Source organism: Bufo gargarizans, chromosome 2 (assembly GCF_014858855.1).
Source record: "Bufo gargarizans isolate SCDJY-AF-19 chromosome 2, ASM1485885v1, whole genome shotgun sequence".
Taxonomy (NCBI): Eukaryota; Metazoa; Chordata; class Amphibia; order Anura; family Bufonidae; genus Bufo; species Bufo gargarizans.
In genome coordinates, this window is record NC_058081.1 from 682,695,666 (window position 1) to 682,719,968 (window position 24,303).

The 24,303-nt window shown below is 49.2% G+C and overlaps 1 protein-coding gene across 2 annotated transcripts in view; it reads left to right on the forward strand.

Moving 5' to 3' along the window:
- The first annotated feature begins 5,819 nt into the window (after positions 1–5,819).
- The window catches only part of LOC122928967 (dual specificity tyrosine-phosphorylation-regulated kinase 1B-like), a 53,392-nt gene continuing 34,908 nt past the window's right edge, over positions 5,820–24,303 (forward strand). The window contains exon 1 of one of the 2 annotated variants that reach the window (XM_044282323.1): positions 5,820–6,100. Coding sequence is in view for 1 of the 2 variants with exons in the window: in XM_044282322.1 (XP_044138257.1) it covers positions 22,200–22,314 (115 nt within the window). In the remaining variant the exon portion in view is untranslated. Of the gene's footprint in view, positions 6,101–20,950; positions 22,315–24,303 lie in introns of those variants that run through there. The other variant, XM_044282322.1, reaches the window with a different exon arrangement.

The window sequence follows — 24,303 nt, forward strand, 5'->3', positions numbered from 1 at the left end:
AGTGGACACACCTTGAATTAACATGTCCCTTTGGTCACATTATGTTCTGTGTTTTCTAGGGGTACCATCATTTTTGTCCATGCCTGTTTCATGAGTTTATTTTTTTACATAATTCTGTTGAAGCATGGTTGAAAAACAATGTCTGACTTTCATTGGTTAACATTTATAGAATTTTAATTTATTATTACTTTTGTCAGATTAAAGTTATTTCTGTGACCATTGTGACTTTTTCTTTCATTGACCAAAGGGTACCAACAATTTTGTCCACGTCTGTATGTCCCTCTCACTGCAGTAAAGCCTGATCAGCCTTGGGCTACTTTCACACTAGCGTTTTGGCTTTCCGTTTGTGAGATCCGTCATGGGCTCTCGCACGCAGTCCAAAACTGATCAATTTTGCCCTAATGCATTCTGAATGGAAAAGGATCCGCTCAGAATGCATCAGTTTGCCTCCGTTCAGTCACCATTCCGCTCTGGAGGCTGCCTGCAGCGTTTTTCTGTCCGTCCTGGGATGTGGAGTGAGACGGACACAATATAAGTCAATGGGGACGGATCTGTTTTCTCTGACACAATAGAAAACAGATCCGTCTCCTAGTGACTTTCAATGGAGTTCATGACAGATCCGTCTTGCCTATATAAGACATAATACAACCGGATCCATTCATGAGGGATGCATGCGGTTGTATTATTGTAACGGAAGCGTTTTTGCAGATCCATGACAGATGCGCAAAAAACGCTAGCGTTAAAGTAGCCTTAATGTCACGGTCCCTCCTGTGATAGAGGTTAGAAGATCTGAGAGACTGGCTGCACGTTAGGTTATCTGTTTTCACTTGTTGCAGTGTTGTTGTTGGTAATGACCACACCTCTTGTCTCAGGTGTAGCTTGTGGTCATTATTGCTCCTCTATTCTGGACTAGGGTTTCCTAGGTGGTGACCTTTTCCCTTTCCCTAGCCGTGAGGCCTAGTTTCTGGTCATTTTCCTTCTGTTGTCATTCTGGTGTTCCTCCCCTCCCCCCACATTGTGTCATTATCAATCGTCGAAAAACCTTCATTTTGTTTGTGTCAGTACAGCGATGGATACTATTTCTGCACTGGTTGAACAACTGCACGGGGGTCTTGAACCTAAGGTCGCTCTCCCGGATAGATTCAGGGGGAAGTGACAATTCTATTCGGTTCAGGGAATTGTGCAAACTATATTTTAAACTACGTCCTAACTCTTCTGGGGACGAGAGTAAAAGAGTGGGTATAATCATTTTGTTACTTAAAGGTGACGTTCAGTCTTGGGCTTTTTAGTTGTCAACCGGATCACAGTCCCTCCGGTCAGTAGATGAAGTTTTCAGAGCTCTAGGTCTTATCTATGATGACCCAGATCGGATCTCCCTGGCCGAGACCAAGTTGTGTGGCAGGGAGAGCGTTCTGCGGAGTCGTATTGCTCTGAATTTAGGAGATGGGCTACGGATACAGAGTGGAATGATCCAGCTCTCCATAGTCAATTCTGTCAAGGGCTATCCGAGAGCCTGAAGGACACATTGGCGTTTCACGAATATCCTGAGTCATTGGAAGCGACCATGTCCCTTGCTGTACGTATTGATAGACGCCTGAGGGAGAGATCAAAGGTTCCTGACTTTCAGGACGTACTATCATATAAGGTGACGGCCTCCTCCGACACTTTGGCTAGAGAGACACTTGTCACATGTCTGGTGACGAGCCAATGCATTTGGGGGGAGCTACACCTGGACCTGGTGATAAGAACTTTAGGCTTAAGAAGGGACCCTGTGGAAAAAGGGGACACTTTGTTAACATATGTCCTTATGTTCAGCGTCAAGGTGAAAACAAAAGAAAAATGTTTAATCCTCATCTCACTCATTAAATCTGAGAGTTTACTTTTGTCATTTACCGGTAGTACCCGATTTCTCCTGTCTGCCGAGGTGGCGCTAGATTCCAAAACTGTGGGAATTAAAGTGTTTATTGACAGTGGGGCAGGGGTTAACCTAGTTGATGGTCAGTTTGTCCGTATGCATGGGTTGACAACAACTGCATAAGACAAAAATATTTTGGTATTTGCAATTGCTTCCGCTCCACTCACACAGAAATGTTTGTCACAAATAATGCAGGACATCCGTTTAAAAGTGGTTGATTTTCATCAAGAATCCATTTTGTGTTTTGTGCTAGAGGGTCTGCCTGCTCCCTTGATGCTAGGTTTACCATAGTTAAGCAAACATAATCCTACCATCGATTGGCAAGCGAGACAGATTCCTGATTGGAGTCTTAGCACACCTTCGTTTATTTCAGATTTTTCTGATGTATTCTCTGAAAGTGGAGACCAGAAGTTACCTCCACATTGGGAGTATGATTGCCCCATCAACCTTATTCCTGGAGCTAAGTTGCCCAAGTCTCAGTTGTATAATATTTCTGAACCCAAAAGAGCTGCCATGCGAGAATATATCCCCGAGAGTTTGGCTAAAGGTCATATTAGACCATCCAAATACCCAGTGTCTGCAGGATTCTTCTTTGTTAAGAAAAAGGACGGAACCCTTAACCATGTTTGGACTTCCGTGAGCTTAATCGCATTACTGTCCGTGATCCTTACCCCCTTCCTTTGATCCCGGATTTGTTCAATTAGATTATCGGTGCCAAGGTGTTCTCTAAGTTGGATTTGAGGGGGCATATAATCTGGTAAGGATCAAGGAGTGGGACGAATGGAAGACAGCCTTTATGACCCCTGAAGGTCATTTTAAGAATATGGTCATGCCTTTTGGGTTAACCAATGCCCCTGCGGTTTTTCAACATTTCAATGACATCTTTCATCTGGTGGGCAGGGTTGTGGTGGTGTATCTGGATGATATTCTAATTTATTCTCCTGACATGGAGACGCATCAGGATCACGTGAGACAGGTCTTACAGATCCCAAGAGAGAATAAATTGTATGCTAAGATGGAGAAGTGTGTATTTGTGGTTCTAGAAGTGCAATTCCTAGGTTACCTACTCTCATCTTCAAGTTTTCGTATGGATCCTATGTGTCTGCTTGCAGTCATTGTGCACGTGCTAAGGTGACACATACTCAGCGTTCAGGATCTCTACTTCCGTTGTCCATCCCGTCCCGACCTTGGACTCATTTATCCATGGACTTTATCACAGATCTGCCGAATTCCTCAGGAAAAACTGTGATTCGGGTGGTTGTTGATCGCTTCAGCAAGATGCCGTACTTTATAGCATTATCAGGTCTACCTAATTCTAAAACTCTTGCACAGGTGTTTGTCGATAACATCGTGAAGCTACATGGTATTCCCTCTGATGTGGTGTCTGATAGGGGGACTCAGTTTCTTTCCAGATTCTCAAAGGCGTTCTGTACTCGTCTGGGGGGTACAATTGTCCTTCTCTTCGGCCTTTCATCCTCAGTCGAACGGACAGACTGAACGCACTAACCAGAATCTAGAGCCTTATCTGAGATGTTTTGCCTCAGAGAATCATGGAGTGGAGTGGTCTTCATTTTTGTCTTTGGCCGAGTTTGCCATAAATAACCATAGGCAGGAGATAAGTTGCCGTTTTTGGGGCATATGGGTTCCATCCGCAGTTTGGCACAGTTTCTGGTACTGAGACTTCTGGTATACCTGAAGAGGAAAAATTTTCCCACTTTTTTGTCATCTATTTGACGTAAAATTCAAAATAATTAAAAGAAAATGGGCAACAAGTATAAACGGATGGTATGAGTGGTCCGGACCTGAGGGTGGGGGATTCTGTGTGGCTGTCCACAAGAAACATTAAGTTTAAAGTACCTTCTTGGAAGTTGGGTCCAAGGTTTATTGGTCCATATAAGATCTCTGCCATTATTAACCCGGTAGCCTTTCGTCTTGAACTTCCGCTGACTTTAAAAATGTATAATGTTTTCCACAAATCATTGCTGAAGAGATATGTCGAACCTACTGAACCGTCCTCCTTGCTTCCCGCTCCTTTCATGGTGGACGGTAATCTTGAATTTCAGATCGCCAGGATAGTGGACTCCTGAATTCTCCATAGATCCACCCAGTATGTCGTTCACTGGAAGGGTTACGGTCCGGAGGAGAGAATGTGGGTTCCAGCGGCCGACGTTAATGCTAGTCGCCTTGTGAAAGCTTGTCACAGGGTGCATCCTGATAAGGTCGGTCCTGGGTGTCCGAAGGTCACCAGTAGAAGGAAGAGGGTACTGTCACGGTCCCTCCTGTGACAGAGGTTAGAAGATCTGAGAGACTGGCTGCACGTTAGGTTATCTGTTTTCACTTGTTGCAGTGTTGTTGTTGGTAATGAGCACACCTCTTGTCTCAGGTGTAGCTTGTGGTCATTACTGCTCCTCTATTTAGTCTGGACTCACACTTCATACCATGCGGTTGATATTATCTGCCTGGAGTTGGTAGAGCTGGTGTGTGGTCCTCATCTGAGTTCCTGCTCATCCATTTTCTATTGAAGATAAGTGTACTCCCCTTTGTTGTTCCCATTTGTTTGTTGTTTACTAGGCCTCAGGGAGACGCTGGTTCAATCATCTGGGAAGGAACCGGTGGTCTCAGACCCTGTCACTACTCCTAGGGCTAGTCAGGGTTACTAGGGCCTAGGTTTCCGGTGTATGAATATTCCCACCTTCAGGGTCTATTCATACTGACAGGAGTCAGGGCTAGGTTTAGGGTTTCCTAGGTGGTGACCTTTTCCCTTTCCCTAGCCGTGAGGCCTAGTTTCTGGACATTTTCCTTATGTTGTCATTCTGGTGTTCCTCCCCTCCCCCCACATTGTAACACTTAACCCCTCCAGATAGGTCATCAGTATTAAAATGGCAGAAAACCCTTTTAAGGTTCTCTGGAACTTAGGCCTCATGCACATGGCCGTTCCGTGCACTGGGAACTGCAACGTCCATGCGGCGGTCGGGACGGATCAAGACCCATTCAACTTGAATGGGTCCGTGATCCATCCGCACCGCAAAAAAAATAGCACATTCCTTCCGCACCGCAGCTCCGGATTGTGGACACGGCCGTGTGCATGAGGCCTCAGACCTAGTCTTCTGAGGGGTAAGCATATGTAGCTCCTCTTTTTTCCTCAGCTTACACTAAACTCAACTAGGGGCGGACCTAAGTCCATCTCTGCAGTAAGGATGGACATGTTGAAATGTAATGTGAAGTGGGCGGGGTAAACCAGGAGGGGTGTGGCCAACACATCTCTAACAAATTACATGGAAAGACTGAAAGTGGCACAATGTTTAGCATTTTTTAACAGTCCATTAATAAATAAGGTGCAATTTACTCCAATCTTAATAGATCTAACCCCAAATTTTTGCAATTTTCATTAGTATTATTAACTCCTTCCTAAAGGTCGGCTCCCAGTAAACCTCACCTTTTTTTTTCCAGCAAAAATGGGCGCCTGCTGATTAAAAAAAAAAAACTAATATGGCGCACGTCACGACCACATGTAGATTGGCGCAATAATTTGCACAATTTTTTGCCTAATTTGACTAAAAATGTGAAGCCACGCCCACTTTTCTTCAATTAAAATTGTCCAGGAGCAAATATTTGCAACCTTTTTACTTGCCATATAAGTGATAGTTATGGCTGAGAGCACTGAGACTCCCCTCCCCCCCTTCTACAATTTTGGGAAATCATCTCCCGGGCTATAAACGTTTCGGCTCCCTCGTTTCAATGCAGCAGACCAGGGGGCGTGGCTAGTCCTTAAAGGGGGCGGGGCACCGCCAGTGACGCAGCCTCTAATCCCCAAAGCGGAGGCGGTAGAGCGCTGGCAACTGCTCAGCGGGGCTTCTGCGCATGCGCACTCACGTGATTTCTCTTCAGCGGCTGTTGCGTCGGTTTGTTTTCGCAGCCATTTTGTGTTGCATTACTGGGAAAAAAAAAAAAAAAAAAAAAAAAACCTTAGCGCCGGAGTGCGGGGCAAGAGGCGGCGGCAGCAGCTGTCACAGCCTCCCCCTCCCCGCCTCCACCTGCCGTTGGCAACTACCGCCGTGCCGGGGAGGGAGAAGGGAGCGGACGCCGGGGCTGCTTCTAAGACCCGCTCCGGCCTCCTGTCCGCAGAGCTCCGGGGGCTCGTCAGGATGTGCGTCCGCCCGAGGAGAACCAGCCGCTGCGCCTGAGGTAAGGACCGGGGGGCGCTGACAAGGAGATGCCGGGGATGCGGGGGCCGTCTCCGGTAGCCGGGGTCACATGCACCGGGGAGGGGGGCTGTATCCAGGGGCTCCCGTATTCTGCCCGGCGCTCCCGCATCCGGCGGCTCGCCTGTTTCTGGGGGGAGCCGCTATTCTGCCCTGTCCGGGGGGGGCTGCAGGTATGTGGGGATGCGGTACCTGCCCGTTACCGCTCCCATTGTCGCGGCTGTCCTCTGCAGCCCGGACAGGTCATCCTCTCAGCTTTTCATCCATTTTACTCTCTGGATTTATCTATTATTAAGGGCTTTTTGCTCCCCAGTTTTGATGGGGTGCAGCCCCCCCCCCAGTATAGGGGCTGTAGGAACTGGCAGCGATTAGCGTATAAATGCATCGCTCTCATGCCCCGGGTTTGACAGCTTGTCTCTTAAAGGGGGTTTCTATAGGATGGCATCGCCCGCCGGGCCACGGACTAAGCGGGGTGCCCCTGTGCTTGGAGAGTTGGGGGGAGGGTACCAGTCAGGAGACTGCTGGGTGCCCAGTGGCCCCTATGGGTGGTGATTGCATAATAAGGGGTACTCGGCAGGATTTAGACCAGGACGTGGACCGTGTTGTGGTCACAGGCCTCCTGAGTGGTCCTCCAGCTCCCTGCAGGGTGGCAGTGACGGAGTTAACTCCCGGGGACATCAACTTCATTCATAGAATTAAGGCTAATCCTGGAAGGGGCTCTAGGTCCCCCCCATGTCCCGGCTCTATGTCAATCTGTGCCGTTTCCATTCACTGCTCTTGCCGCACAGCTCTGCTATTCCACGAGGGCCCGTCCTGTATGTGTCGGTGACAACCTATTAACCTCGGGGTCTTGGAATGTCTTTGAGATGGTTTTGGTGTCTCTAAGATGGAGGAGCGCGGCCTCAGCGATGGCCGGCTGTAATAGAGGAGCAGATTAGGTGGAGGCCCCAGGTTGTAGGTGAAGGGCGAGCTATGTGCTTGGCTCCTCTGAAGATAGGCGGCTGCCAGACTGTGGTGGCTCTGCTTATCTTCTGCTCCTTGAAGATAGATATAAGTTGCAGTCAGTCTTGGTCCCTCCAGTGTAAGGTATTTGGGGGCCTTTAGACGTGGGTCCTGACGGCTCGCACAGGGGGGGCAGCAGACAATTCTCTCCCTGGCAACTAGACTTTTGGGAAAGGTGGAGGGTGACAGTAGTCATGTGAAGTCTTCAGCTATCTAACATCCAGGGTTGGCTCACGCATAGTCACATCTCACTAGGAAGAGTGTTACTTTATGATCACTGGGGGTCTGACCTCTGGGACCACCACCAGTCCTGAGAATGGGAGGCCTGCAGGACCATACCTCCTTCATTCTCAGGATTGCCCGGACCCCACGATCATAAGGGGATGGCATATCCTAGCAGTATCCCTTTAAGCTTCAGAACAGGCACCTGGGTTGCGCTTGGATCATACAGTTGCCCGGTTTTGTAGGATTGGGGTCTGTTCTGCAGGATGTGATGGCCTGTTGGCATGGTCCACCTCCAGGATGAGCAGACTCTCATATCCATACCGCTCCCCCCTCAGACCTGGAACCACCTTGGAGTTAGAATAGCTTTTTCTTAAAGTTTATTTTACATTGAGGTTTGTGACCACTCTCATTTATGGCCCCCAAGCTCGGACTGCTAACTCGCTCCAAACACTACATCACTTTGCCCATTTCTGGTGAATTTCACTTTTTTCAACCAGGGCTTGGTGGGCACAGTAAGACCTCTGATCTGGGGGGTCTCTGGCCCAGCCGCAGACAGTCGGCTTTTATTCACATAAGTGTTTTAAGGAAATAATACATTTTGTGGGAAGGGCCCTAATAGTCCAGGACAAGAAGAGATGGCTGCCGTCTTCCAAAGTTAGCACCACACCAGTCCACCGGTCGTGTGTGGGGCTACAGCTTGGCCTCCTTCATTTCAGCGGTGCTGTGGGGCTATGTGCAGAAAATAAACAGCCATGTTTTTTGTAATTGTGGACAACCCCTTTAAGAATGGCTATGAGTTGGCCATCTTCAGTTTGTGAGTAGAGGTATCCTGGGCTGTGTCCATAGAGGAGCAGAAGATGTGCTGCGCAGTGTAAAAACCGCCGTGTGTGAATGGAAGCTATGTGTTTAGAGTCATTCCCGGTTGAAATCTAGTTGTAGTGTGAAAAACACCCGGGCGACACGGATTGTCAGGGGCAGTTTTTTTCTGTGACGGTGTTCAGAGTTTCCGTGTAAAACTCGTCGCCGCCACCCAGCAGCCATCAGTGAAAAACGCATTGCACCTGGCTGCTGAAATACACACATTGAGTGCAGAGATGATCTGTGATCAGCGATGCCCGCGGGCACAGGCCTATTCAAATGAATGATTCAGTGCGGATGCTGTCCATTGGCAGCGCCCATCGCATCAGCATGGAAAACCTGCTTGTGTGAAAGAGGCCTAATGCTGACCAGACCATGGCAAGCTGCATCCCCTGCTCCGGATAGAGGGGCACTCTACCTGTATCCGGGGCGTGGAAGACCCTTTACTTCCTTCTTAGAGGGCTCACATTTACTTTCGCTGTACAGTTGCCCCAGGTTGTTTTTTTTTTAATCATTCTTCCTGTGATCGTCTTGCGTTCCCTGGAGCTTCCAGACTGCGTTGGTACTGCTTATTGGGTGTGATGACCGGGCTCTACAGATTTTAGGAGCCTAGCACCTCGGAATTTGCTTTTGGCGAATAGGTTGTTAGCCGGCCTGTGCTCATCAGTACATTATGGACACAGAACACTTACCGATCGCCCGCCACTTCTGTTCTGGCGGTGCCAAGATCTCTCCTGCGCTACACATCCGGCTCCTGTCTTGAATGTCATTGGTGCTCAGCCAATCACCGGCAGCAGCAGTGACCCACCTCAGCTGGAGCGGCAATGCCAGCTGTTTCCTGCCGCGTCAAGAAAGGAGCGGCAATTGGTGAGGCGGGTATAAGCGCTTTCATCTTCATACCATGATGGCCACCATTGGGCAGGAACACACCTATAATAACTCACTAAGAAAGAAGTTGGATGTGATGGTCTTCAGGCTGGTACTACATGATGGCGCCCTGAGTATTGGTCAGTTATTGCGCCCCCTCGGCCTCTATAGATGCTCTCCGTTGTCTGCCGCCATAACCAGGGCCGGGGAGTCGGTAATACAAAGTTCTGTCTCCAACGTTATTAAACGGCCAATAATGTAGTAATAAATTCCTGGGCTTTTTCTTACCATCCTGTAAGTCTCCGGGCCACTTAGAACGTAAACCATATTTATTGGAACAAAATTTCAGACATTTTCTAAATCCTTGTAAGTAAATATGCCGTGCACTTAATAATTGGAAAACGCTGTAATCTATGAATTTGTCCTCAGAAAAAGTTAGAAAAGCTCAATATACAGTATGTCCTCGAAATGCAGATAGTTGTAAGTCTAAGGCTACTTTCACACTAGCAATCCGGCAGGATTCAGCAAAAGCGCTTCCGTTACTGATAATACAACCGTCTGCATCCATCATGAACTCCATTGAAAGTCTTTGGAGGACGGATCTGTTTTCTATTGCGTCAGAGAAAACGGATCCTTCCCCGTTGACTTGCATTGGGGGTCATGCCGGATCCGTCTTGCTCCGCATCCCAGGACGGAAAGAAAGCTACAACATGTTGCTCTCCGGTCTGGGAACGCAACTAAACAGAATGGAATGCATTTTGGAGCTCTCCGTTCCGTTCAGTTTTGTCCCCACTGACAATGAATGGAGACAAAACTGAAGCGTTTTTTTTTTCCGGTATTGAGCCCCTATGACTGATCTCAATACCGGAAAACGCTAGTCTGAAAGTAGCCTACGTGGGAATAAAAGAAACATGTAAAAAGTGGAGCTGCTGCCATGAAAGGGGGTGCATTGGAATAAATAACTTCACAGGAACAGGAGCCGCAGCCTACGCTATGGAAAGAATTATACTTATCCGCAGCTTCGGTCCTATGCACTGTGGAGGAGACTTGTAGAACCAATCAGATTCCACCTTTTCATTTTCCAAAGGAGCTGTCAAAAATGAAAGAAGGAATCTGGTTGCTATGGGTCACTAAGTCAGTTCTACTTTACACCAGTTTGATAAATGACTTCATCATCTGCTCTGCCGCAGCCAATTATTGCATGTGATGATGTGTCACTGCTGAAGCCAATTATTGGCATTAGTGGAGCAGGTCATCATACCCATGTAGCGGAAGTTTGATACACATGAGCCGGCATGAGGACCAGAACGGTGGGGAGTAGGTACGTTTCATTCTTTTCATAGTAGAGGCGTGCCACGGGCTCCTGTGAAAAGTTACTTATTCCCGGACAACCCCTTTAATGCAGTCTTCCTGTTCCGTCTAGTGGTTCTGAGATGACTGCAGACCTGCCTAGTGCTGAACTCCCTTCTCTGGTCTTTAGAGGTGAAAACTGATTGTCACCACTAGAACACCCCGCTCATCACTGACTGTAGTATTAGGACAGGTGAGAACTGATTGTCACCACTAGAACACCCCGCTCATCACTGACTGTAGTATTAGGAGAGGTGAGAACTGATTGTCACCACTAGAACACCCCGCTCATCACTGACTGTAGTATTAGGACAGGTGAGAACTGATTGTCACCACTAGAACACCCCGCTCATCACTGACTGTAGTATTAGGACAGGTGAGAACTGATTGTCACTACTAGAACACCCCGCTCATCATTGACTGTATTATTAGGGTACTTTCACAATTTTGTTTTTCTTTTCCGGTATGGAGTTCCGTCCTAGGGGCTTATTACCAGAAAAAAACTGATCAGTTTTATCCTAATGCATTCTGAATGGAGAGCAATCCGTTCAGTACGCATCAGGATGTCTTCAGTTCAGTCATGCTGTGGTATTTTCTCAGTCTGAAATTCCGGAACATATGCCGGATCTGGCCCCAAGTGTTCCGGAAAAACGGGTCCGGTATTTATCTTTTTCACATTTTTAAAGGTCTGTGCATGCGCATATCGCAAAACCGGATCTGTTTTTCCGGATGAAAACCGGAGAGACTGATCCAGTTTTGCAATACATTTGTGAGACAGATTCGCGTCCGGATCAGTCTACAAATGGTATCCGTTTGCGTACAGATTGCCTGTGACAGAACTGCCTGCTGGAATCCAGCGACGCTAGTGTGAAAGTACCCTTAGGACAGGTGAGAACTGATTATCTATCACCACTAGTACACCCTGCTTATAACTGTTTTTTATAAATAAGGGCCTAAATTGATAGAAAATAGAAAGGCCACTACTTTCATTTCAGAGGGCTGCAGGGGGTACGGGCCTCCATTCTTATGATTGGTGAGGGTCCTTTGGTAGGACCCCCACCGATCTCTTATCCCCCACCTGTGGATAGGGTATAACTTAATCTAACCGGAATACCCCTTTAAGGGTCTCAGCATGGCCATGTGGAAGGAGCGTTCAGTGGTGACAGTCCCTACTGCTCCTTATTGTGAACCCTTAGGCACGTATTGAGACACTGCTGTATTGCAGTATACAGTGAAGCAGGCCACAAGCTTTTTATAAGAAACTTCTGTATAAATCTATGGAGGTGTGGGCGCTGTGAAACAGATCTGTACCACGAAAAATGACCTGGTGGATAGTAACTCACTGTAATGGAGAGAAGCCATGTCGGTGATGGACATGATCGGCCCTGTTGGATGGAAATATTTAAAGAAAGGGGATTGTGGTAGAATAATTGGTAAAGAGGAGCAAACGCCAAGTAACTGGGAGCAAAGTGGGAAAACTGGGGGTTCAGGATTATTTTTTTCAAGACTTTCTCTGTGTTCTGGGAGGAACATTAAGAGCCCTTTACTGGGACAGATGATCTGCCCATAACAAGCAAATAACAATTGATCGGCGACTTGATCTTTAATTCCAACTACGTGGAGCAGTCGTCGCCCAGTTGCTTTGGATGAGCGCTCACTCGTTCCCACGCGGTTTACATCGTCGTTGTCAGCAGTTGACTGGTTTGATGGTTGAAGATGGTAACACAAGGCAGTGATCCAGAGTGACTGCTAATAACAGGGAGCAATAGATTGCAGTAAAGTGGAGATACCCACAAGTATTTCTGTACGACCAGCATAATTTGTGGAATGTGTACCCGCTCCGACACCTGTGTGCACCCTGTGAGGTATCTGCTCAGTAAATGGTTCAGCGTGATGCACGAGGAGAGCGCTCTCACCATTAGATCACTTTCACCAGTCATTGCTGAGTCTGCTCAGGCGCGGTGGCACACATTGCCGTAGACATGGATCTGATCACGGGGTCCTTTAATCTGGTAGGGATGATGTTCAGTGAAGTTTCCTTATTGCTCTGCTCCCATCAGAAGGCATTGGGGAATTGCTTGAATGGCAGTCACCTGATATTGTGGTGGAACGCTGTGAGAGTCCGCCGCCGGGGATGGACCACAGTGTCATCAGCTAGGAAAGTTGGGACTTCGTCATCACATTCCCCTTTTTTTGTCATGTAATTGTTATTTGAGCAGTTTCTTAACACTCTCTCCCGTGTAGCCAGGCTTGCTGCAGGCGATACATGTGTGTGCACCAGGGCTGTAGAAATGCTCTCTTATTGCTTTATTTTAATTTTTTTTATGGTTTTGTATTACATTTTGTAAAAGTCCTTTATTATCCTTGCCAGCCTCCTGGAGGGGGGTCATCTGCTCCTAAAAGTCGCACTATGTCTATAAAAGAAAGATGTCCTGAATCGTCTTGTATAAAGGGATGACCGTGCTCCTGACATTAGGCAGTATTCATTTTGTTGCCTTTGAACCCTAAGCACATGTGGCAGGACATGAGACCACCTCACCCGCATAGAGGGAATGAGGGGGGTAGAACGTGCCATCTGCTTGCATCAGGGCCTGGCTATAAATGCCTGATATTAGGGCCAGGGTTCAGTAGGGGAGATGCCCCCCATGAGGGCTGCATGTGTTCAGCTGTTGTGCACTGGTTGCTCCTGCTGCATACTGTATGTGGCGGTGGGGCCGAGCACTTGTCACGTTGTATTATGAGCGGAGCGGGAAGTCCTCACAGATTCCCTGTTACTAGGGAATAATAGCCAGCGTTCTGCTGTGCAGCCTGCCTTTGATGTGGCAGTAAGGAGGGGAGCGCTGCTGCTGGAAATAGATGTAGTTGCAGTGCATTTTGCAGCAAGTTCCAGTCCACGTGCTCAACCTGGTTTTAAGGATGGTGGAAGAAGGGGGGCAGGCGGGGAGGACATTTGATCTGAGAGCACTTTTTAACATGTCTGTTTAAAATGGCAACGTGCCAGTGGAAAATTTTGACCGGCGAGGGCTACCTCTGATTCGTTTGGATATTGGTTACGGATCGGGATTGGTAACTGCAGTGCGTTATTTATATCTGCATGTTCCTGGAAGGAACAGTGGCTTTGAAAAAGAGGGGTATTTTTGGAGAGCCTGAACCGCTCCGGTTTCTCTCTTTGTTTGGGCATAATCATTCACTGCATCATATATAACCTAGCAACATGCATCACCGCAGAGCGGCTCCCGGGATTGGCTGGAAGTAGAATTTGTGGCAGCCAATAGGGAGCCTGTTACCATAGCAGAGGAAATGTTAGAGGTGAGTCTGCAGAGGCATGCACGGGAACATTTGTGCCCTTCTGCTCCATGCTCGGGGAAGCTGCGAGACTCACAAAGGGCTGATTGATCAGGCTTTATGTGCAGATCCAGCATTTTATCCAAAATAAAGGGGAAAATTATAACTGTGGGGGGGGGGGGGGGGGTGTAACGTGCAGAGCTGTGATGGTTTGAAACCCCCTCCTTCTTTAAATCTAATTATAGAAGAGACTTTTAACTCTGTAAAGGCTGCCATTTGTTTTGCACAGCCCCCTCCTCACTAACAGCAGCCCCTTCTTTCCTGTCACATAGATTTCTCGGAGGCCACCTGCCTCAGTTGTGATATTAGATGTGTTTTGTAGGATGGGGCAGGAAAAGGGGAGTACGGAGTCCTTGATTTTATTAACCCCTGCCGTGCTGGGGACAAGCCTGCTTCCATGCACCAGATGCATCCTCCCCCTGTACACTGGCTGTTAGTGCGGAGTGGACTGGTGACCTGCAGCTGCCAGGTACACTGCAAACACCTTGGGCTTCAGGCATCCCGTAACAACCCGTGCATGTTGGTCCTGACGGGTGGGGGGGGGTCTTTTTTGTGTGTTTGGATTTCAGGGAGTTGCATTCGCTGCAGTGTGAACTACTAGTGCCAGCAGCTGGACGGCGGGGAAGCTGTGGCGCTTGCATCATCCATCTGTAACATGGATGAATATGCAGCAGAATCGGTTATCGGCACATTGCTCAGGGGTGGGGTGCCACTTAACTCTTCCAAATTTAAAGTGGAACAATAACTTAGTTGTTGCCAGGAGAAGATGAAATGTATGGATGCACAGTTGCCATTGAATAATGGAGCTTGTATCTTATCAGATCTGGAGTCTGCCTTAAAAATTCTTATTTTCAGTTGTTTTTTTCATTTTCCCTTTGTATCTGCGGCAGTAGTCAGACTTATGCCAGTGCGGACAGGGTGATTGACTGCAGTAGATATTGGATGAATTGCTGGTATAGGAGCAGTGATGCTGCAGTTGCTTTAGGTTTTATTGCTTACTATTATTATGGTCCATTGAATAGCAGCGGAGGCCTGAGATGTCACCAAGCCGTGCAGCATCCCTGAACTGAAGGGGTCTCCTTGTTCCCCACCTATCCAGTGCTGATCTCTGGCCCATTGGCTGTCATACGCCTCTGCCATGAGGCCGCGCCGTGGACCATCCGGCTGTATAGGCAGCTGCTCGAGGTCTCTAGGCTTGTTAGAGGGGGGTTATGACTTGTCGATCCTTTGGAGAAAATTTGTCATGAGGGGTGATATCAGGAGTCTGAGTCGGCTACTTTTGCACCAAATTTATGAAACTACGCATATATTTCTAGCATCTTTTAAACCTTTTTATGCAATAAAAAAAAAAAGTGGTAGTGATTAAATAAGGGGTGAACTAATTAACATAACTAACCACACCCACTTCTCGAAACTGGAGTGAGTGGTGTGAAAAGCAGTTGGCCACAATATTTTTTTGCACCATTAAGCACAAAAAGTCACCGGAGCCTTAGTTTGCAACTTTTTGAAGCCTGAATTTTGGAAGGCAGGGCTGGATGCATTTCTCCTGTGTTTATAAGAGTATGACTGTGTGGGTTTATGTTTTTCTTGCTTTCCGTAGGTCTCTGTGCGGTTGTACTCATCACTTTGTGGCCTGACAAGTTGCTGTAGATAAGTTTGTGACACGTTTCATCCGGGGACTCTGGGTGAGGGCAAAGCCTCACTGACCCGGTATGGTGGCCTGCCCCCCAGGGACAACTGCTCTCATGCTTTCCATTTGGATGCTATACTAGACCCGAGCTTACCATCATGGGGGTCTTCTCTGCCACTGCTGTAATATCTGGGCTAAAAAGCTGAACTCATAAAATCAATGCGACATTGTGGCATCTAGGAAGCCACTCTGGCAATGGCGCTGCTACTATGTGCTGCGTCCATCCCCTGCAGATGGAAGTGTTTGTCTGGGTGTTTAATATTGGTGACCTATCCTCAGGTGGGGGTCCAGCACCTGGTAACCTCCACTATTTGAAGAGGCCACAGCCTTTTCCTTGACCGGTAACTTTACATTCATTGTTCACATGGCCTGAGCGGCAGTACCAATCAAAGCCACTATACAATTGGCGGTGCTGTTCTTCAGCTGATTGGCAGGGGTGCCGGGTGTCAACCCCCCCCTCCTGTGCCCCCGCTGTTTGACATCCAGGGTGTACACGTAGCAGCTGAGCTGTGGTAACCACATACGGATTACCACAAATTGTCACTTCACCTGTACGTAAGTTGTATCAAGTTACAACAGCTGGTGAAGCGTGGCAACTGGCAGTTATGTGACTCGGCCATAAAATGTACTGATCCCAAAATGTATACGGCCAGCTTCGACTGAGCTGAACCGACCAAGAGATTTAAGATGTTTATGGCAAATTTAAGACAACTTAATTAGCCCTTTAATAATCCAGAAAGTACTTCCCGGTGCCACGTCTCTGCAGCCCACCACGCTTACATTGGAGGAGTGTCCTGCCGTTTACTGCACATACTGGCTGGTCTCTACTGCGTTTGTTAAAAGCCCCCCAAATTTTTTACGTTTTAAACAAATCTTTATTCTTGGTCTTATAATAAATAGTATGGCCATGAGTGACAGATAACTTGCACCGTACTGTCACGCACACCAGCAGTTTACATTATGGTATTATTCACGTGGTGGTCACCAGTAATGATCCCAGCGTACATGTAAAGCTCCGGGAGGAACGAGCTGTTTTAAGCTGTGACTATTTGGCAAGGGTCTTGTAGGTGTTTGAGGTGACTCCCCGTATTATGAACGGGAGGGGTAGGGTGGCAGTCACCGCTATGTCATCATGTCCTCGCAGCTAGCCTGGACTGAGTGACTAGAGAACTTTTAGGCAATTTAATGAGTAACTGCACTTGACCAACTCTTCTCCTGTCAGAAGCTTTGCTCATGGAGGTCTGAGGGTGAAGACGCCGCTCCAGTCACTGAAGGGAAGGAGCAAAGAAGCTGAGCCGAGTAGTGGACACCAGGCGCTGGGCTGAGTGCTGCCCCCTTCTTTCACAGATCTCAGACCCCCACCAGTCCACACTTCTGACGTGGCAAATCTGACTGCTCTTTATTTTATAAACTGGGAGAAGACCATACCTACAATGGATATAAACTTTACCTGCAGGACTAGAGCCGCCTAATCTCTCCTAGGACAGTCTTGGACATACTTGATCATGGGACCCCAGTGCGGCAAGACATGTTAAAAGGGGTCTGCAGCAGTTTTGAACCAGCAAAACTGCTGACAGCACTAGCTAGGGGCAGAGAGGTGGACACTCTACTGTAATACAGCTTTTTATTATCAGGAGGACTGATATAAGGCGGTCCCTGGCAGTGACTCACTCTGCACTGAGCTGAGTGGCATCTGAGAGACTGTGACAGCTGTCACTCAGAGGAGGGGCTGTGCCACTCAGTGCAGAGAGCGCTTCAAGGTGAGGGATGCCTTTTCATGAGGGTCCCTGACAGAATAAGACTTAAAAGGTGTATTCAAGTTATGGTAAGTTATTCCCTATCCTGTGGCTAAGGGATAACTATCAGATCGGTGGGACCCCTACTGATCATGAGAACAGGCGCCCTGTACCCTGTGGAGCCCCTATGAAATGCATGAAGCAGCTGGTCGAAAAAGCACCGCTCTGCACCATTTCTATGGGCGCTCTGGAGATAGCCAAGCACTGTACTAAGTTATCTCAGGAGCTCTGTCCATTTTATGAGGGCTCTATGGTGTACAGGGGACCTGTTCTCGTGAACGGTGTTAGTCCCATCTTCATATGTGCCCGCATTGCTGAGAAATATTTTACTGTATGCAAATGAGCCTCTAGGTGCAACAGGGGTGTTGCCATTACACCTAGAAGCTCCGCTCTCTCTGCAACTGCTGCGCCCTTTTCACTTTGACAGGGCCAGGTGTGATGACGTTTACACTGCCTGGGCCTGTCGGTGTAGAGAGCGTGGTAGAGAGAGCAGAGCCTCTAAGTGTAACGGCAACGCCCCTGTTGCTCATTTACATATATTTAAACATAATTTTTCTCAGCAATACGGGCACATATAAACATGGGACCAACACCGAGGCCCCCAGCTGCCAAGTGCACATGTAACAGGTCAGCCAGTGTCATAGGGAAGAACCTGCTGACAGATGCCCTTTAAAGGGGTTCTCCAGGAATTAAGAAAATGAAAAAACTTAAATATTACTTTATTATAAATATGTTCTCAAATACCTTTTAGTTATAATGGCTCATTTTGTCTAGGGAGCAATCACCAGGGGAAACAAAATGGCACAAAACCTGATCACACATGAGGACAAGTTACTTCCAAGCACTGAGGTAAAGAGCTGCCTCATCCTCCTCTCTACTTGTCAGGGGGTTAGGGTCCTGAATACAGATGATAAGAACTTTAGCTGAATCTCTGGGGAATTTGGTTCATGAGGAGACATGAAGTACAGAGCTGACGGACAGGACAGACTGTGGTAATGGAGACTGCATACAAGTGCTGCTGCTCATTAGCCTCACCTCACCCTCCTCTCATGTCTCCTCATCTTCTCCATTCTCACAGAGATTTACCTGTATTCAGGATCATGATTCCTGACAGGCAGAGAGGAGGCAGCTCTGTGGATCATTGTGGTGAAGCAACTTGTCCTCCTGTGTGATCAGGACAGGTTCTGTGTGTACTGACAGTACGGCGGCCATTTTATTTCTCCTAATGATTGCTCCCTAGACAAAACAAGCCATTCTAAGTAATAAAAGGTATTTGTGAATATATATTATAAAATAATTAAGTATTTTCATATTTTTTTTAATTCCTGGAGAACTCCTTTAAGGACTGTTTTTAAGAGGCAAATTCTGATCAGTGAGGGTCTGATCACCCTCCAGCAGTCCTGAGAATGAAGGGGCTGCAGCAATGATTAGTCCTGTAGTCTCTAACTCCACAGCCAGGGGTGCTGCTGAGCAGGGACAGACAGTGAAGGGCCTGGAGCAGGGGTCACTGCCCTGGGGCCCCTTAAGGTCTCGGCATCTGTGGGGTTCTAAGCGGTCAGACACCCAGCAGTCCTCACCAGAATGTCCTAACAATATGCAATTACTTTATGAGATGGGAATAAGGGACCTGCGACTACCTTCTAGGGGGACAGCACTAGATCCCCCAGAATGTTTTTCATGGGGAAAAAAAAAAGGAGGATGTTTGAGTGTAACATTTCCAATCCTTTGCAGTATACATGGAAGCTCAGACCGGCCGAGCATGTATGTTTCTCGCCGCAGTCAGAGGAGATGGCGTGGATCACACATGGTGACAGCAGAGCCCAGTTGGTTGATTGTCTGGAGGTGACGCTGAGGGTCTTCGCTCTTGACTTTGGATGTTACCATTGGGTGTTTTGCAGGGATTTTTGTGGAAGGGAGAATCTGAGTGGGTGCTTGTGTTCGGGGTGTCCCCCCCCCCCTGTACAGTCTCCAGCGTCCTCCCGGACACTAGGACGAGCGCAGGGAGCCCTCTGCCTGTACCTGGGGTCATTGGCCGGTTGGCAGCAGGCTTCTGTCTAGTCTTGCATGTTGGGCCCTGTTCACACTAGGATCATGACATCTTTTCATCATAAGTTAGATCAGTTTTGATGAATCTCCTTGACTTAGTGAGGTTTGTCAGGTTTCTGTTTGGACAACAAGAATAGCGCAATGGGAACCTGACTGAAAAATCCCAGTGTGAACAGAGCCGTATAAGCCCACCACTGCCTGTGATGCTGCAGTGTGCGGAGCCTTCTCTGGAGTGGAACAGATTTCTGCCAATCACAACTTGTCACAGTCGTTGGCCAGTGACCAGTTGTGGCCTACACGGCGTTGTGGTTGTCGGCCAGTGACCAGTTGTGGCCTACACGGCGTTGTGGTTGTCGGCCAGTGACCAGTTGTCGGTTACACGGCGTTGTGGTTGTCGGCCAGTGACCAGTTGTGGCCTACACGGCGTTGTGGTTGTCGGCCAGTGACCAGTTGTGGCCTACACGGCGTTGTGGTTGTCGGCCAGTGACCAGTTGTCGGTTACACGGCGTTGTGGTTGTCAGCCAGTGACCAGTTGTCGGTTACACGGCGTTGTGGTTGTCAGCCAGTGACCAGTTGTCGGTTACACGGCGTTGTGGTTGTCAGCCAGTGACCAGTTGTCGGTTACACGGCGTTGTGGTTGTCAGCCAGTGACCAGTTGTCGGTTACACGGCGTTGTGGTTGTCAGCCAGTGACCAGTTGTCGGTTACACGGCGTTGTGGTTGTCAGCCAGTGACCAGTTGTCGGTTACACGGCGTTGTGGTTGTCAGCCAGTGACCAGTTGTCGGTTACACGGCGTTGTGGTTGTCGGCCAGTGACCAGTTGTCGGTTACACGGCGTTGTGGTTGTCGGCCAGTGACCAGTTGTCGGCTACACGGCGTTGTGGTTGTCGGCCAGTGACCAGTTGTCGGTTACACGGCGTTGTGGTTGTCGGCCAGTGACCAGTTGTCGGTTACACGGCGTTGTGGTTGTCGGCCAGTGACCAGTTGTCGGTTACACGGCGTTGTGGTTGTCGGCCAGTGACCAGTTGCCGGTTACACGGCGTTGTGGTTGTCGGTCAGTGACCAGTTGTCGGTTACACAATGCTGTCATGGTCTGGGGGGGGCTGTAGGTGCCCTCATTGATGCGGGGTCCTGTGTGGTGGTATATAGCGGGCAGACATTGGGGCTGAGCACGTTCTCCTCACATGTATATAGGGATACAGGGGGGCCATGTTGTATAGAGTGGCGGCTGGCCCGTGTGTATGAGGGCAGTATACTGGGTGCAGGGCGTTCGTCCATTACACTGGGATCAGCTTCTCTCCTATCATACTCCCCCATGGTTGCGCCTGTTTCACTTGCTGCTTTATCAGCTGCTTCACGGAGTCCCTGCGACAGCAGCCAATGGGCGCTCGTCTGCCAGGCTTCTCAGCCAATGGCAGGTGACCCTCTCCTGTTCCCGCTGTGCACGCCAGCCAATTAGCGTCTTGTTGCTAAGGCGTTGGTGCAGCTTGGGGCAGTGCTGGCGATTCCTCCCCCCTCGTCCCCCTCCCCCTCCTTGTGTTCCCGCCCGCAGTTGGACACGTCCGCCGAGCGCCTCAGAGACGGGCGGGTGACTCAGCAGAATCAAACATGTCTCTGTCAGTTTAGAGCAGAGCCCGCCTCCTCTTCCACCGCCCACACAGCCCGGCTTGTGGAGCGGAGCTCAGCCAGGGGAAGCTTCGGAAGCTCCCAGCGCCCTTTCCACTGAGAATGTATTCTTACCGGCAGCCGCCTGCTATCGCCGGAGAGCGGGAATGGCCATCCTGCGCCTCACACCCAGCGGGCCGCTTTGACAGATAGATACGCGCTCTGGCTGCCGCGCTATAATACACTGAGGGGGGAGGAGGGGGTGTTTTTTTTTTTTTTTTTTTGTTTCCCGCCCGTTTTGAAACGGAAGCGGCGGGGACGCGCGGGGCGGGAGCGCGCCCCCTCCTGACACAGATCTGCTCACGTTACTATAAATGGTTTGAAGCTGTGGGAGGCGGCAGCAGCAGCAGCTGCGTCGGCCGGGCTCTCGCATACAGCCTGCATTTATATAAGAGACTCTCGGCCGCAGGGACATCCGAAGCAGGGGGGTCGCGGAGTGGGCTGGGCCGGGCCTGAGGAAGTCACCTATTATTGTGTCTGTGACGCGCCTCCCTCCACTCCCCCCTCCCCCGCGTTAGTGGCTGCAGTGGTACATCCCAGGGTGTGGAGCCTCAGACATAGGAGAGCACAAGAGTTTACAGAGCCGGGGATTGCGATCATCTGGCCCGGGACATCCCGCACCCAGCCCCCGTCTCCTCCCGGGGCCGAGCGACTACTGGAGCGCCGCGGCAGCCGTGCAGGCCGCCTCCTTCGCTGGGTGTGTGCGGCGCCGAGCCGCCGGAGTCTCCAGGACGTGACCTTCCATGACCCGCGTTCACCTTGCCCTGGGTCCCGGGGCTGTGGACGGGCGGTCCGCGGAGCGGGCCCTCCGAGCGCTGCGCCTGTGCCTTGTCTGTCCGCACCCATCAGGTAGCATGCTTCCCCAAAGATAAGGCCCAGCGCCTGGCCCTGGCCTATTGCACTTGGTGGAACAGGGTTACTCATCATCCTCCTCGTCAATGACTGGATTATTACTCTCATCCTCCTCCTCCTCCTCACCGTTCCTGGTCAGAGAGCCTCTTTGACGCCCTGGAGTATATCTTCTGTCAGCCCCTCTAGAAGGCCTGTCACTTCTACCTGTAGCACCGGCCCCGGATGACATGGATCCCTGACACTTCAGCCATTTTACCCTTTGCCTTTTTTCTAATTTGATTTCTGTTTGCTGACAACTTGGTATTTCCTGCTCTGACTACCACCTGCTGCTGTGTGGACTGTGCTTTTTGGACCGGGGCTTATTATTTTTTATTGTGAAACACATCGATGGTGATTACATCCGGCTCTGAAGAGGCGCCCCCTCAGAGAATGCTGACGGCGTTACCCACAGAATGGGGCAGTAAGGATCCGGCGTGTCCCTGCAGCAAGAAGCCTTCCAGAAGTTGGTATACCTACTTAGCCAGTACTATCGGTGTTGTGGTGATGCCTCATTTGGGTCCTGTCACTGGGGGGGTTGTAAGGTGGGGATGTGACCGGCGGAGGTATTGGGCCTAGGGCTGCCCCTCAGTCCTGGGTCACGCAGCTGTCAGTTTTGTAAGCTCCTTCTCACCTGTCTTAAGTAACGTATTGCAGAGCGGCTGTCACCTTAGGGAAGAGGGTTAACAACATTGTGGGCGTTTAAAGGATATGTAAGATGGTCAGCCCCTTTAAGGCTGAAAGTTATGGAAGAGTCCACAAAGGGGTGAGTTTCACAGTTCTTTGGGGAGGTTTGGTGAGTCTCCAGACCTTTGGCAGACTGATGTTACTTTTCTGCAGTATGATTTAGCAGACGGTTCCTGGCGGTAGACCCCGTGAGCGGCCTGAACACTGCCGATAGCTGATGGGGGGCTTGGGGACCACCTGGTACATGTGTGCCTACAGCAGGTTAGAGGGGGTCGGCCTCTGTCTGCGGCAGTATATACAGGGGCCCCATGGATATAATAAATGATGGTCTATATCAGACGGGACATGTTTGTCCATGTGACCCCGTGAGCAGTGACATGAGGTTTTGTGACATGCTGTCCACGTGGTCCGGCCACAACATCTCTGCGCCTCAGAGTCGAATAACCTACAAAATGATGTTTCTGACCATAGGCATCGGTTATTTTATGGCCTGTGATGTATACATTATCCTTATTACTGGTTTATTCTTAGAAGCGTTCTCTAAGAACCGCGTTTCTCTTCTTGGTTTGGCGAGACCTATCGGAATGTGTCCTAACCGGAGAGAGAACCGATGTCCTAGCCGCCGTGTACCGTGCCCTCACAGCTTCGGGAGCACCGGGCCGGTGTGATCACCAGGCTTGGACTTTGCCAACAGGACCGGAGTTGTCAAGTCACTTCTGGGCCCTGAGGTCCATGTGAAAGTTGTCAGTGCCACATGAACTGTATATAGTCTGTGCTTTTCCTCCTAAGCTAAAAATGTGCGGTTTAATCTATAAACGGCGTTAAATGACCGGGTTCTGCAGGATGTCATGACTTTTATTTTTTAAGTTTGTGTTCTTGGTCCTAAGGCTTTGTCTCAACCCCACCGTAACTGAGGTGCCTGGTGTTTTTAGCCCTTGGGGGTCTTTAGAGTAAGTGGTTGGGGCCTATTTGGATGAGTCGGTCTGTTTTGTAACCTGTCTGGTTGCTCAATTGAGTCCCAGCTCTGGGGGGGGGTAGTATTAGACCTCCAGGGGGTGTGAAATGTTGTGCTATAAACACGTGGTGTAGGTAAAATACTGCATATGCTGGAAGCTTTTACCATGCTTAAGTGCTGAAATGATGCGCTGTTTTCGGAGTATATATGGTCTAGTATGCCCGTGTCATTGAGAGACTCCTGTCCTTGGCACGGCTTTCCCAATGTCACGACCAGGTTGACTTAGTTGGTGGCTATCCAAGTGTATACCCGATAGTAGCGAGCAATGTGACCTGGTGGGGTCTGGACAGCTGCGATAACTTCTTGGCCTGGGTTGCTGGATGACCCAGCGCTGTAGGTTTTAGGAGTCAAATTAGTTCAGGAACAGGTGTGAGACTCCGTATTAATTACTCTGGCAATAAGAAGTGAAAAATCTTCTTCAATGTCTTTCTAAGAAGATCCAGTACATCAGTGGAAAAGTAGAAAGTAGCATTGAGTGGTCAATAACCTTATTATTATGGACTAGGAAAGGCACTGGAATTGGAGAAACCAGATTAAGGCTGCGTTCACATATGAGCTGTGAACTCTGCCCGTCTCTTCCAGCAGAGGAACAGACTGCCGGAGCCCACTGTATCCGAGATGGCCAGATACCACCATGGACCGCCAGGTCCTCATTCACTGTAATGGGGTCTGACGTGGACACGCTCACTCTTCGACATATGGCGGCTTTTGGCTGGACAAAAAGTGCTGCATGTAGTATGTTTTTGTCTGGCT